The sequence below is a fragment of the Oncorhynchus keta genome, chromosome 34 (genome assembly GCF_023373465.1).
Source record: "Oncorhynchus keta strain PuntledgeMale-10-30-2019 chromosome 34, Oket_V2, whole genome shotgun sequence".
NCBI classification, from domain to species: Eukaryota; Metazoa; Chordata; class Actinopteri; order Salmoniformes; family Salmonidae; genus Oncorhynchus; species Oncorhynchus keta.
Window position 1 is genome coordinate 73,691,560 of NC_068454.1, and position 14,554 is coordinate 73,706,113.

The 14,554-nt window shown below is 45.0% G+C and overlaps 2 protein-coding genes across 2 annotated transcripts; one reads left to right on the forward strand and one right to left on the reverse strand.

Annotated features, from left to right (window-relative positions):
• Positions 1-935: 935 nt before the first annotated feature.
• On the reverse strand, positions 936-3,910 carry LOC118367662 (apolipoprotein A-IV-like). Its single transcript, XM_052494726.1, has 4 exons — positions 3,811-3,910; positions 3,653-3,708; positions 1,942-2,092; positions 936-1,799 (listed from the first exon to the last, which is right to left on the reverse strand). The coding sequence occupies exons 2-4, from the start codon at positions 3,690-3,692 to the stop codon at positions 1,223-1,225; spliced, it is 768 nt and encodes a 255-aa protein (XP_052350686.1). The 5' UTR covers positions 3,693-3,708; positions 3,811-3,910; the 3' UTR covers positions 936-1,222.
• A 2,582-nt stretch (positions 3,911-6,492) lies between these two features.
• On the forward strand, positions 6,493-8,326 carry LOC118367864 (apolipoprotein A-I-like). The gene is made up of 4 exons (XM_035751564.2): positions 6,493-6,606; positions 6,716-6,769; positions 6,974-7,124; positions 7,483-8,326. The coding sequence occupies exons 2-4, from the start codon at positions 6,730-6,732 to the stop codon at positions 8,057-8,059; spliced, it is 768 nt and encodes a 255-aa protein (XP_035607457.1). The 5' UTR covers positions 6,493-6,606; positions 6,716-6,729; the 3' UTR covers positions 8,060-8,326.
• Positions 8,327-14,554: the final 6,228 nt, after the last annotated feature.

The window sequence follows — 14,554 nt, forward strand, 5'->3', positions numbered from 1 at the left end:
CACACACACACAGCCACATGATTTTTAGCTTGCGTTGATTGGACTAAATTGTTTCGGGAGTCTTTTAGTTGCAACTGTATTAGACTAAGCATCTGTGATTTGAGGATGTTGAAGTTGAAATGGTTCTGGAATCGTGGAGGCAGCTCCTGTTTTCTTTGGGACCTGCAGTAACTCCGCTGTTCTAAATCAATAGTTGTTCAGTAGTTTGAAAATGTCTGAAATATTAACTTGATTGACCATGCTGTAGGTCATGTAACTGTTTGTTAATGCAATATGTTTTGTGGACTTCACCGGACAGATGTTGCTCTCCGGTTTTGTGATGAAACAAATGTGCGGTTGAATTTATTCTGCTACTGTGTCTTCCTATTGTCTCGGCTATAGGTCTATATATCACTGTGTCAAGGCATATGAACTAACAGATTATAGAACAAACAACACAATTATCAAAACACAGAGGTTGTAATTATGGCTTCCACTTTGAAGACAAACACTGCAGGCTATAATCCTAATAGCTTTTACTCTCCCTTTGAGTAAGATATTTAGCTATTTTAATGAGAAGAAATGTACTTACTATGACTGAGATATATGGTTGTCCCACCTAGCTATCTTAAGATGAATGCACTAATTGTAAATCGCTGTGGATAAGAGCATCTGCTAAATGACTAAAATGTTAATGTAATATATTTAAACATGTTCAAGATTTGTTTATGCTGTGATACACACTTATTTCTGATATTTCTGATGCATATGCTTATGTTGAAGAGAGATGACTGGATCAGTGACATACAGTAGTCCTACATGCAACCAGTCTTATTGGATAATGTTTATGTACTATTTCAATGTGCTAATATGACTTTCCACCTCATATGACTTTTCCCTTATGACCACTTTATAATTTGGGGAAGTAGCTTAAATTACACATCAGACACGATGCATTTAAGTTATGGTTCGCTTTTTATTTCCATAAATTAACAACATCAACATGGCACAATCACTGACCAACCTTCAGATAACAAACAAACTAAATACAAAGATGTCATTGACTCATCATAGCCAATTCAGTTCATACAAAATACAGAATGGGCCTGTTCTGCATTACCAAGTTCATATTTGTAAACTCGCCCTCGTTCTATTGACAACGGTGGTATGTTCTAATGCTTTGAAGGGAGAATACAGTCATCAAGAGGGCAAGAGTAGTCAGATGGAGGAAAGTGTTTGTGATTTAGTTGGTGTTGGTGAAGGCCTGGTAGAGGGCGGTGAGCTGGGCCTTCAGGTCCTGGGCGTAGGGGTCCAGCTTGTCCTTCAGGTCCTCAGCATAGGGGGCTAGGCTCTGCTGCACCATCTGAGCTCTGGTGGTCAGCTGGCTCTGGAGGTTCTCTGCCAGGGGGGCCACTCTCTTCTGGAAGTCCTGCAGGCGCAGGTCCACTTTCTGCTTCAGCTCATCCGTGTAGGGACCCAGCTGGGACTGCAGCTCCTTCACACTCTGCTCCAGACTCCCCTTCAGCTCCTCACTCTTCTGGAGCAGGGTGGCACTCAGGTTCTCGGAGTCCAGGGACTCTGCATAGGGAGCCAGATCCTGTTTCAGCTGCTCCACTCTCTGCTGGACTTGGGTCTTCATCTCCTCTGCGTAGGGCTCCAGTTTCCCCTTGACACTGCCCAGGTCTTGCTCCAGACGCTCTCTCAGCACCTCAGCCTCCTGGGTAATCTTGGTCATCAGGTCCTTGGCTGCAGAAGGGAGCTGCTCCTGCAGGGAGATGGCGTATTGGCTGGCCACATAAGCACTCTCTGTGATGCGGCCACTGCAGGAGAGGAGAGGAGAGGAGAGGAGAGGAGAGGAGAGGAGAGGAGGGTCAGTTCAGGTCCCCATCCTAGTAATCTGAGCGATTCGACTACAGACATTCTACACGTTATGACAACTACATCACAGATCATATTACTTACTTGACATCCTGCCCCAGCTGAGACTTCCTGATCATCTGGACGGTGTCTTCGGCCGTTTGCGTTGCCTTGGCAACGTAGTCCCAGAAGGCATCTGTCAGCTGCTCCAGCTGTGGCTTAGGCTCATCAGCGTAGAACAGGTTAGCATGGCAGCCTGTTGGGGCGTAGCAGAAGAGTTAGTTGTTGTGAAATTGTATATTTCAGGGTCATTACTGGTTAGGCATGGCAACCTGTTGGGGCGTAACAGAAGAGTTAGTTGTTGTGAAATTGTATTTTTCAGGGTCATTACTGGTTAAGCATGGCAACCTGTTGGGGCGTAGCAGAAGAGTTAGTTGTTGTGAAATTGCATTTTTCAGGGTCATTACTGGTTAGGCATGGCAACGTGTTGGGGCGTAGCAGAAGAGTTAGTTGTTGTGAAATTGTATTTTTCAGGGTCATTACTGGTTAAGCATGGTAACCTGTTGGGGCGTAACAGAAGAGTTAGTTGTTGTGAAATTGTATTTTTCAGGGTCATTACTGGTTAGGAATGGCAACCTGTTGGGGCGTAGCAGAAGAGTTAGTTGTTGTGAAATTGTATTTTTCAGGGTCATTACTGGTTAAGAATGGTAACCTGTTGGGGCATAACAGAAGAGTTAGTTGTTGTGAAATTGTATTTTTCAGGGTCATTACTGGTTAGGAATGGCAACCTGTTGGGGCGTAACAGAAGAGTTAGTTGTTGTGAAATTGTATTTTTCAGGGTCATTACTGGTTAGGCATGGCAACCTGTTGGGGCGTAACAGAAGAGTTAGTTGTTGTGAAATTGTATATTTCAGGGTCATTACTGGTTAGGCATGGCAGCCTGTTGGGGCGTAACAGAAGAGTTAGTTGTTGTGAAATTGTATATTTCAGGGTCATTACTGGTTAGGCATGGCAACCTGTTGGGGCGTAACAGAAGAGTTAGTTGTTGTGAAATTGTATATTTCAGGGTCATTACTGGTTAGGCATGGCAACCTGTTGGGGCGTAACAGAAGAGTTAGTTGTTGTGAAATTGTAAGGGTCATTACTGGTTGTCGCAGCCTGTTGTAGTTAGTTGTTGTGAAATATTTCAGGGTCATTACTGGTTTGGCAACCTGTTGGGGCGTAACAGAAGAGTTAGTTGTTGTGAAATTGTATATTTCAGGGTCATTACTGGTTAGGCATAACAGAAGAGTTAGTTGTTGTGAAATTGCAGCCTGTTGGGGCGTAACAGAAGAGTTAGTTGTTGTGAAATTGTATATTTCAGGGTCATTACTGGTTAGGCATGGCAACCTGTTGGGGCGTAACAGAAGAGTTAGTTGTTGTGAAATTGTATATTTCAGGGTCATTACTGGTTAGGCATGGCAACCTGTTGGGGCGTAACAGAAGAGTTAGTTGTTGTGAAATTGTATATTTCAGGGTCATTACTGGTTAGGCATGGCAGAAGAACCTGTTAGGCATGGCTGTTGGGGCGTAACAGAAGAGTTAGTTGTTGTGAATATTGACCAGAAGAGTTAGTTGTTGTGAAATTGTATATTTCAGGGTCATTACTGGTTAGGCATGGAACCTGTTGGGGCGTAACAGAAGAGTAGATTGATGGAAGGTATTAAGGTAACTAGGTTATTGAATATTGTTGTAGATTGATGGAAGGTATTAGGTTGTTGAACTTCAGCTCTATAAATTTCACTTATAATCTGAAATATTCTTGTATCCCACTCACCAGTGAATACAGCCAGAGTGAGCACCACAAGGACCTTCATGACTCTCAATCAGATTCTGTGAAATAAAGCAACAATCACTTAAAACATTGTAATCCACCAGAAAAAGAACAATGGAATGCTATCAAATAATACCATGGATTTGTAGAATCCAGCTTACCGTCTTTGTGTTTTAGTGTGTTGGTGTATCTCTGAGTCCAGTCTGCAGTGACTGTAGTTTCAGTCGTGTCCTGGCCTGTATATATAGTGAGCAGGACAGTAAGGAACACAAAGTCCAGGAGCCAGTGCCTCGCTGTCAGCAGTGCTCCAAATCATAAACCCTCAGACCGCAGTGCACCACTCAGCACCTGTCTACCTGACCCAGCCCAGTTATGTCCTTACAACTCACCCTGGACCTGTCCCAACGAACCCCTGGACCCAGAGCTCACAGGAGAGCACTGCCTTATCATCACCTCTGGGTAAAGTGTCGCAAACAGAGTTTGGAACATAAAGTAGTGATCAGAGATACTCAGTGAAGACCAATCTCCTGGGACTGCATGCTGATAAACACATCTCCATTCAATCCCCTTGTCTATAGTTTTTCAATGATATGCAGTAGTGAGACATGTGCAGTGGGACACTTGTTGCCTTGCAGCTATACAGGTCTGTTACTGTTAATATCATCTGAGGTTAGATGTATTGTGTTGTATTGAGGCTTATGTACTTTTACATACACTAGCCTGTTCCTTTCTCTCAAGCATAATGTATCTTGGTCTTTATATATGAGGCTACAACTCTACGATGCTGATAGTGAGTATCTGGTTCACACCAGGTCGGTTTCATGGATTTTTCCTTGATGGCACAGAAAGTCTCAGATCGAATCAGCCATTCTCTGAGCCAATCACAGCCATTTCTCAGACATAAATAGCACTTTGTCCAGACAACACCTTCCTCCCAACCTTCATGAAGTATCACAGTCTGATCAGATATGGTATTGTTTTATAGTCAGTTTAAGTTTGATGTCCAGCCAGCTGGCATTGACTCCCAGAATATATTCTATGATATAGTTTTCAGTTTCACTGTGAGGTCATGTGTTCAAGCACTTCCATATGTCAGTTGTCTGACCAAAGTTAATTTGACCCCGGCCCATACACACTGTGATAGGGTCTAATGTTAGGGGCCACATGGGCCCAGTCTATTCATTAGATGTGATTTCACAATAGCTAGTAGATAATGTATGGTGTCTAGGAACTTATTTGGAATCAATTAAATGTTACAGTAGACGTCCATTTTTCAAAGTAAAGCTCCCCCTTTGTCATACTGTAGTTATTCTGTATAAATGGATAGTGGGTTACTGTGCTATACTGGTAATTGACCTTGTCATAACCTCGCCCCTGGGTTATTGCGCAAAGAAGTGTCTGGGAACAACATTACCATGTCAAAAAGGTGGATCAATCTACACAGAGAATGGCCAGATTGAGAATCTTCACAGCACTCATTCTACATCACTTGGGTTATTCATGATGTCACATCCTGGTAATCTGGAGTTTTGAAGTCAGAAGTTGAGTTCTAAACCTCCTATCTGCCCACTGTGCCTTATTACAAACCATCACAGTGCCACTCTATAGAGAGTAGAATAAGGAGAGGGTGTTGCCTGGAATCTACTATTCCCTATGTAAATGCACTACAGTGCAACGTTCAACACCTCAAATAACCTCTGACCCCAGTGATGACTAAAATGTGTGAAGGTTGACACTGCGCTATAGGTTTGCGTTGGCAGTTGAGGTGACACAACCGTTGGGATGCTACCGTTGATGGCTGAACAAACGCCAGGATGTCTAGAATGAAATCATGTCCTTGTCGAAAAGCACCAAATTGAAAAGTGAAATGTACTAATGCCAGCATCCGTATAATCTAGTTAGTATTATATATGTGGTTGTGGTCTTATTGCTTGACCTGATTACAAAGTGTCTGTGGTGTGGACATGTTTAAGGTTATCTGCTGGCCATCAGCAGTGAAATACCTTTACTCATTAGTATTACGGTAAGCAGGGGTTTTAGAAGTGGGGGGCATATTGTAGAAAATTATTTATATATTTATTATCCAGTCGGATAAACACTCCAAACAGACTACCCAAAAGCTCTGAGATGTCCGCATGGTCCTAAAGCACACAGTTGGCTGTTTTGTATCACATTCCAATGATAAAACTGTGGGCGACAAAAATAAAATTCCAAAATGCGTGGGGGACATGTCCCCGTCCCCCGTCCCCTGTCCCCAGTGAAAGTTGCATCCCCGACTTTAAGTCTTCTCTAGAATGAGGCTTTCAGTAGAAGGGTCCAGGTCCATGCACAGTTGTCTAATTAGAATATAACCAATAAAAATGATCATGCACAGTTGTCTAATTAGAATATAACCAATAAAAAGGATCATGCACAGTTGTCTAATTAGAATGTAACCAATAAAAAGGATCATGCACAGTTGTCTAATTAGAATGTAACCAATAAAAAGGACCATGCACAGTTGTCTAATTAGAATATAACAAATAAAAAGGACCATGCACAGTTGCCTAATTAGAATATAACCAATAAAAAGGACCATGGTGTTGGTGGGGGAGATTCCCAAAGGAAACATATTGAAGTTAAATCAAAGCCAGGTTAATCAAGTCTGGTCTGTCTATGTTCAGTCTGTCAGGCTCAGAGAATGAATATGAACGTAACAAAATAATGTATTGTCATTGTGTATTGTATGTGCATGTGTGTGTGTGTGTGTGTGCATGTCAATATAGTAACCGCACAGTCATGTGATAACAGCCAGCAAGGAGTTGTAGCAGAAGCAGGAAGAGAGGTGACATGGCAGTGACTCCTGGACTTTGGGCTTACATCTACAGCTCTGGTTTCGACTATATATACAGCATGGCACTGGCCTGATAGACACACAGACAGACTGAATACACAGAGATACACCAAGAAAAATACAGGTGAGGCCAATGCTGAGATTTAAAACAAGGTGTTGAGAAACTAGGATTTTAGGTTTCTAAGATTCAAATGTATTTGAAGTGTAATTGATTAGTGATGTTTCTGTTTCAGTGAGAAACGCAAATATGAAGGTGTTGGCGGTGCTTGCAATTGCTGTACTCTCTGGTAAGTAACATCTAATGTTACCACAACAATAACTACTCTGTAAAAAAAAATAATTGAAACCTTTTGAATGCAACAAGATTATTAGAATGATTATTATTTTAAACCTGGCCTACTTCAAGCTCCTTGAACAGTGTAAGGTCATAAAGCAGGTCAGGTTAAACTAGCAGTTTCACAGGAACTAACTCTACTTCCATGCCCCAACAGGTTGCCATGCTAACCTATTCTATGCCGATGAGCCCAAGCCACAGCTGGAGCAGCTGACAGATGCCTTCTGGGACTACGTCGCCAAGGCAACAAAAACTGCAGATGACACCGTCCAGATGATCAGGAAGTCTCAGTTGGGACAGGATGTCAAGTAAGTCATTTGACCTGTGATCTCGTTGTCATAACATGTGTGTAATGTCTGTAGTGGAAGCCCTCTCAGAGTACTAGTCACCTGAGTGGCACAGCGGTCTAAGGCACTGCATTCCAGTGCTAGAGGCATCACTACAGACAATCCCGGGCTGTATCCCAACCGGCTGTGATTGGGAGTTGCATAGGGTGGTGCACAATTTGCCCACGTCGTCTGAGTTAGGGGAGGGTTTGCCTGGGGTAGGCCGTCATTGTAAATACAAATTTGTTCTTAACTGACTTGCCTAGTTACAGTAAGTAAAATAAAATCAATAAATAAAACTAGAATTCTGACCTGACCAGACCCCACTCCTCTCCTGCAGTAACCGCATCACAGAGAGCGCTGACGTGGCCAGCCAATACGCAGTCTCCCTTCAGGAGCAGCTTCCTCCTGCAGCCAAGGACCTGATGACCAAGATTACCCAGGAGGCTGAGGTGCTGAGAGAGCGTCTGGAGCAAGACCTGGGCAGTGTCAAGGGGAAACTGGAGCCCTACGCAGAGGAGATGAAGACACAAGTCCAGCAGAGAGTGGAGCAGCTGAAACAGGATCTGGCTCCCTATGCAGAGTCCCTGGACTCCGAGACCCTGAGGGCCACCCTGCTCCAGAAGAGTGAGGAGCTGAAGGGGAGTCTGGAGCAGAGTGTGAAGGAGCTGCAGTCCCAGCTGGGTCCCTACACGGATGAGCTGAAGCAGAAAGTGGACCTGCGCCTGCAGGACTTCCAGAAGAGAGTGGCCCCCCTGGCCGAGAACCTCCAGAGCCAGCTGACCACCAGAGCTCAGATGGTGCAGCAGAGCCTGGCCCCCTATGCTGAGGACCTGAAGGACAAGCTGGACCCTTACGCCCAGGACCTGAAGGCCCAGCTCAGCGCCCTCTACCAGGCCTTCACCAACACCAACTAAATGGCCCAAACCAACACCACTCCTTGATCCTCTGAAACGTTTTGAGTGATTCTGTCATACCCTGAACTGCACTGTAAAACATGGAAATTAAACTGGGCATATGCCCAGAACATCATATTTATTATTATTTAGTGCAGGGCGAAAAATGTAAACCAAACATTCACACTCAAATATTTATGTGTTTGTTTTACCTTGTTGAATAATGTCAACTTTTTATAATTTCATAAATTTTTAAAGAAGAATAAAGATATTGAAATGATGAACATATGCAAGATTGTTCCCTCATTCATTACACTCCAATTACACAACTATGGCTGTCCCCGTCTCTTCCCTGTCTCTGTGTGTCTGTCTCTGTGTGTCTCTCTCTGTGTTGTCTCTCTCTCTCTCTGTCTCTCTCTCTCTCTTTCTCTGTGTCTTTCTCTGTCTCTCTCTTTCTATGTCTCTCTCTCTCTCTTTCTCTGTCTCCCTCTCTCTCTCTTTCTCTGTCTCTCTCTCTCTTTCTCTCTCTCTCTTTCTCTGTGTCTCTCTCTCTTTCTCTGTCTCTCTCTCTCTTTCTCTGTGTCTCTCTCTCTCTTTCTCTGTGTCTCTCTCTCTCTCTGTGTCTCTCTGTGTGTCTCTCTCTCTCTCTCTCTCTCTCTCTCTGTGTCTCTCTGTGTGTGTCTCTCTCTCTCTTTTAGCAACACAAATACTTGTGTTGAGTGTGTGAAATCCCTTTGCTTAATTAGAGACTGTTATTTCCTGGGCCTCCTAAGTCCAGACTGGCCCTGCTGACATTTGTTTCTCCAGCTCATGTGTCAGCAACAGGTTTATCCAAGTCTCTGTCCTTTTACATGTCAACGCTGGTAAAAATGCAACATTCAATGTAACATTTATACCCAGAAAACATGAAAATATTTGGTGGGCAAGGTGGGAACGGGCTAGCCCACACAAGCCCAACACGGCCCATCCAAAACCAAGCCCAACATGGCCCATCCAAAACCAAGCCCAACACGGCCCATCCAAAACCAAGCCCAACAGGGGCCATTCCTTACCAAGCCCAGCACGGGCTAGCCCACACCAAGCCCAACACGGCTCATCCAAAACCAAGCCCAGCACGGGCAAGCCCAGCTAAGGCTAGCCCTCACCAAGCCCAGCACAGGCTAGCCCACACCAAGCCCAACATGGCTCATCCAAAACCAAGCCCAGCACGGGCAAGCCCAGGTAAGGCTAGCCCTCACCAAGCCCAGCTAAGGCTAGCCCTCACCAAGCCCAGCACAGGCTAGCCCACACCAAGCCCAACATGGCTCATCCAAAACCAAGCCCAGCACGGGCAAGCCCAGGTAAGGCGAGCCCTCACCAAGCCCAGCTAAGGCTAGCCCTCACCAAGCCCAGCACAGGCTAGCCCACACCAAGCCCAGCTAAGGCTAGCCCATACCAAGCCCAGCACGGGCTAGCCCACACCAAGCCCAGCTAAGGCTAGCCCTCACCAAGCCCAGCTAAGGCTAGCCCTCACCAAGCCCAGCACAGGCTAGCCCACACCAAGCCCAGCTAAGGCTAGCCCATACCAAGCCCAGCACAGGCTAGCCCACACCAAGCCCAGCTAAGGCTAGCCCACACCAAGCCCAGCACGGCCCATCCAAAACTAAGTCCAACAGGGGCCATTCCTCACCAAGCCCAGCATGGGCTAGCCCATACCAAGCCCAGCACGGGCTAGCCCATACCAAGCCCAGCACTGGCTAGCCCACACAAGCCCAACACGGCCCATCCAAAACTAAGTCCAACAGGGGCCATTCCTCACCAAGCCCAGCATGGGCTAGCCCATACCAAGCCCAGCACGGGCTAGCCCACACCAAGCCCAGCACGGGCAGGCCCAGCTAAGTCTAGCCCTCACCAAGCCCAGCACGGGCTAGCCCTCACCAAGCCCAGCACAGGCTAGCCCACACCAAGTCCAGCATGGGCTAGCCCACACCAAGCCCAGCACAGGCTAGCTCACACCAAGCCCAGCACTGGCTAGCCCACACCAAGTCCAGCATGGGCTAGCCCACACCAAGCCTAGCACAGGCCAGCCCACACCAAGTCCAGCACGGGCTAGCCCACACCAAGCCCAGCACAGGCTAGCCCACACCAAGTCCAGCACGGGCTAGCCCACACCAAGTCCAGCACAGGCTAGCCCACACCAAGCCCAGCACAGGCTAGCCCACACCAAGCCCAGCACAGGCTAGCCCACACCAAGCCCAGCACAGGCTAGCCCACACCAAGTTCAGCACAGGCTAGCCCACACCAAGTCCAGCACAGGCTAGCCCACACCAAGTCCAGCACAGGCTAGCCCACACCAAGTCCAGCACAGGCTAGCCCACACCAAGCCCAGCACAGGCTAGCCCACACCAAGCCCAGCACAGGCTAGCCCACACCAAGCCCAGCACAGGCTAGCCCACACCAAGCCCAGCACAGGCTAGCCCACACCAAGCCCAGCACAGGCTAGCCCACACCAAGTCCAGCACAGGCTAGCCCACACCAAGTTTCTCTTGTAAAACATTATGTATGATAGTAACAACTTGGTTGTCTTTCTGATACAATGTATCACGCTTCCTAAATAGGCTTTAAAAATATGTAATTTATGCATTAAATTAAATTGTATTAATTAAATAAATAAATAGATTCCTATTAAATGCCAAATGCCCCTCGTGCCATGTGGGAATGTTTGCTGGGAAAAGATGGGCTCATTTCAGGCCAAGTGAGGGCTGCCCTCACCAGATATGAGCTGCCCACACTGGGCAACACTGGGCAAATGCCTTGGGGGGCCAACGTGGAGACGATGAGCGAAGGCACATCAGCCAATGTGGGCAGCCTACTTGGGGCCAATACTTTAGTCAATGTGGGCATCCTACTTGGGGCCAATATTTTAGCCAATGTGGGCAGCCTACAGGGGCCAATATTTTAGCCAATGTGGGCAGCCTACATGGGGCCAATATTTTAGCCAATGTTGGCTGCCTACACGGGGCCAATATTTTTGCCAATGTGAGCAGACTTACACGGGGCCAATATTTTTTGCCAATGTTGGCAGCCTACACGGGGCCAATATTTTTGCCAATGTGAGCAGACCACACGGGGCCAATATTTTTGCCAATGTGAGCAGACTACACGGGGCCAATATTTTAGCCAATGTGGGCAGCCTACACAGGGCCAATATTTTAGCCAATGTGGGCAGCCTACACGGGGCCAATATTTTAGCCAATGTGGGCATTTTGGCTGGGTAAGATGTTCAGTGTTCCACTTTGGAATGTGCCACAGGCTACAAACAGGTGTGTATTACTCCTCCCTCTGGCTGGGTCTCCACTGTTTGAGGACACACACGCTCATGTACACACACACACACACACACACACACACACACACACACACACACACACACACACACACACACACACACACACACACACACACACACACACACACACACACACACACACACACACACACACACACACACACACACACACACACACACACACACACACACACACACACACGTCACAACTCCATGTTCACCTCCTCTTCTCCATCCAACGTGGAGGGACAGAGTCCAATGACAACAGGACACGTGGGCTTCACAGTCATTCCCCCGATACTGAGAAACAACTCACTCAAACATCAAGCAGACAGTACACAAACACACTGTGGAGGACAAACAGACATGTGAGGGGCACATATGGAGGAGAAATCACAGCACTGACAATTATAATGAGTCATATCAGGTACGGACAGTGTACTCTGCTAATATGAAGCCATCTTAGACAAACCTGCTTAGTGCCATTTTTTTGTAATCTATTTTTTTAACCTATCCAATTTCTTTGTAAAGCATAGAGGCAACCTTTCCTTGAATATATGATCCCACATGATCTCTGGCAAGTCGAAGCTCCTTGATTCAGGATGAGGGTCCGGCAGAGAAAGAAATGCTGATTTCAGATGACACCCTCTCTTGAGCCCATCTGTCTCCTCCATATTGATGCCAATATGGGCACCGGGGGTCTGTCTGTTCACACATGCCCATCACTCAGGAGGACACACCACCACAGACCCAAAAGGCATCGTTAAACCCTGATCAAATGGCCTTCCTCATCCCAACAGAGGAGCGTAGTTTAGAGTAATATACAGTATCTCCCTCATCTCATTGACTGTCTATTGAGGAAGACATGATGGCCTATTGAACCATATGATGGGACCTGGGAAGACATGGAGAGGTAGTCAATCAGTGGAAAGACACAGGACGGGAGTCTCTTTGAACAAGCTGCGTCCTGCAGCTTATCCCACTGGTGACAGAAGGAGATTGGACATTGTTTTGATGCAGATAAGAGGTTGTTCCAGAAGGAATGGCTGTAGTCAGGGATGGTTTGGTTCTGGCATCAGAAGAAGTGGACATGAGGAGATACTGTGGATAACAAGCACATGTAGATGAGTCATTGTAAATATCCAACCCTGAAGGCAGTGTTTCATTGTGTTGTTTTACCCCAGCATGCCCTTTGATATGACTTGGATCAGACCAGATTGTTTGTAATACAAGGGCCCTGTACAACAACATCCACATTGCTGGTGTCTTTTTAAATCCCTCCATTTATATGGGTGCTGTTTGTGAGGCATTTCCCTCTTCATAAATGTGTGTGCTAACCAGCTGTTGTGATATGAGGGCAATACAAACCATTTTTTATCTGATTAAACTCTGCAGTCTGACTTCAACTTTCAGGGCTATCTGGGATTTCCTTTTAGTGGTCCTCCTAGTGGTTAGAGCGTTGGACGAGTAACCGAAAGGTTGCAAGATTGAATCCCCGAGCTGACAGGGTAAAAATCTGTCGTTCTGCCCCTGAACAAGGCAGTTAACCCACTGTTCCTAGGCCATCATTGAAAATAATAATTTGTTCTTTTTTAAAATTTTAAATTTTCTTTTACCCCTTTTTCTCACCAATTTCGTGGTATCCAATTGTTTTAGTAGCTACAATCTTGTCTCATCGCTACAACTCCCGTACGGGCTCGGGAGAGGCGAAGGTTGAAAGTCATGCATCCTCCGATACACAACCCAACCAAGCCGCACTGCTTCTTTAATAATAATAATTTGTTCTTAACTGACTTGCCTAGTTAAATAAAGGTAAAATAAAAAATGAGTGGAAGTGCCAAGAGCAACAGTAGGTTAGACTTTCCTGCCACCTGTTGGCAAAGCTGTGATACTGCAAGAGAGATGGAGTGAGAGAGAGATCTACATCATTACAACACTATATACAGCCATAACATGACATTTGAAATGTCTCTATTCCTTTGGAACTTTTGAAAAGTGTAATGTTTACTGTTCATTTTGTATTGTTTATTTCACTTTTGTTTATTATCTATTTCACTTGCTTTGGCAATGTAAACATATGTTTCCCATGCCAACAAAGCACTTTGAATTGAATTGAGGGTGAGAGAGCGAGTGAGAAAGAGAGAAAGAGAAAGCGAGATAAGACAATATGTTGGAAAGGGAAGATAGTTGAGAGTGTAGAGAGAGTGACAAGGAAAGATGTACAGTATGCATGGATGTGTGTTTGGATCAGAGGTAGAGAACTTGGGAGAGATACAGGAGAGTAAGAGGACATGGAAAAGAGACAAGAGACAGATCAGGAAGTGAAACGTCTGTAACATTGCCTCTTGAGCACACAGTGTGTTTTCCTTTCTGTGTGCTTAAATAATACTGACCTGTATGAACTGAACTGATGCCAACTATGCACAGAACACACAGACCCCATACACACGGACCCCATAAAACAGCAGTCCCCATGCACTTAACTATCAACCTGGACTCAGGGGTAGACATAACATAGTAAAGGTAAATTCGAGACATGTTATGTTTCGTATAGTATGTATTAATTTGTGAATGTCCATCATCCATTTCATATGATACACAGTGGTGTTAAGTACTTAAGTAAAAAATACTTTAAAGTACTACTTAAGGAGTTTTTTTGGGTATCTGTACTTTACTATTTATATTTTTTACTTTTACTACATTCCTAAAAAAAAAGATGTACTTTTTACTCAGAAACCCAGAAGTACTCGTTACATTTTGAATGCTTAGCAGGACAGAAAATTGTCCAATTCACACACTTATCAAGATCACATCCCTGGTCATCCCTACTGCCTCTGATTTGGCGGACTCACCCAAACACAAACGCTTTGTTTTTAAATGATGTCTGAGTGTTAGAGTGTGACCCTGGCTATCCGTAAATAAAATAAATAAAATAAATAAAATAAAAATGTGCCATCTGGTTTTAGGAATTTTAAATTATTCATACATTTACTGTTCATACTTAAGTATATATTTAGCAACCACATTTACTTTTGATACTTAAGTATATTTAAAACCAAATACTTTTAGACTTTTACTCAAGTAGTGTTTTACTTGGTGACTCACTTTTACTTGAGTCATTTTCTATTAAAATTATGTTTATGAGAATTTAGTACTTTTTCCACCACTGATGATAAAGTATATTCCGA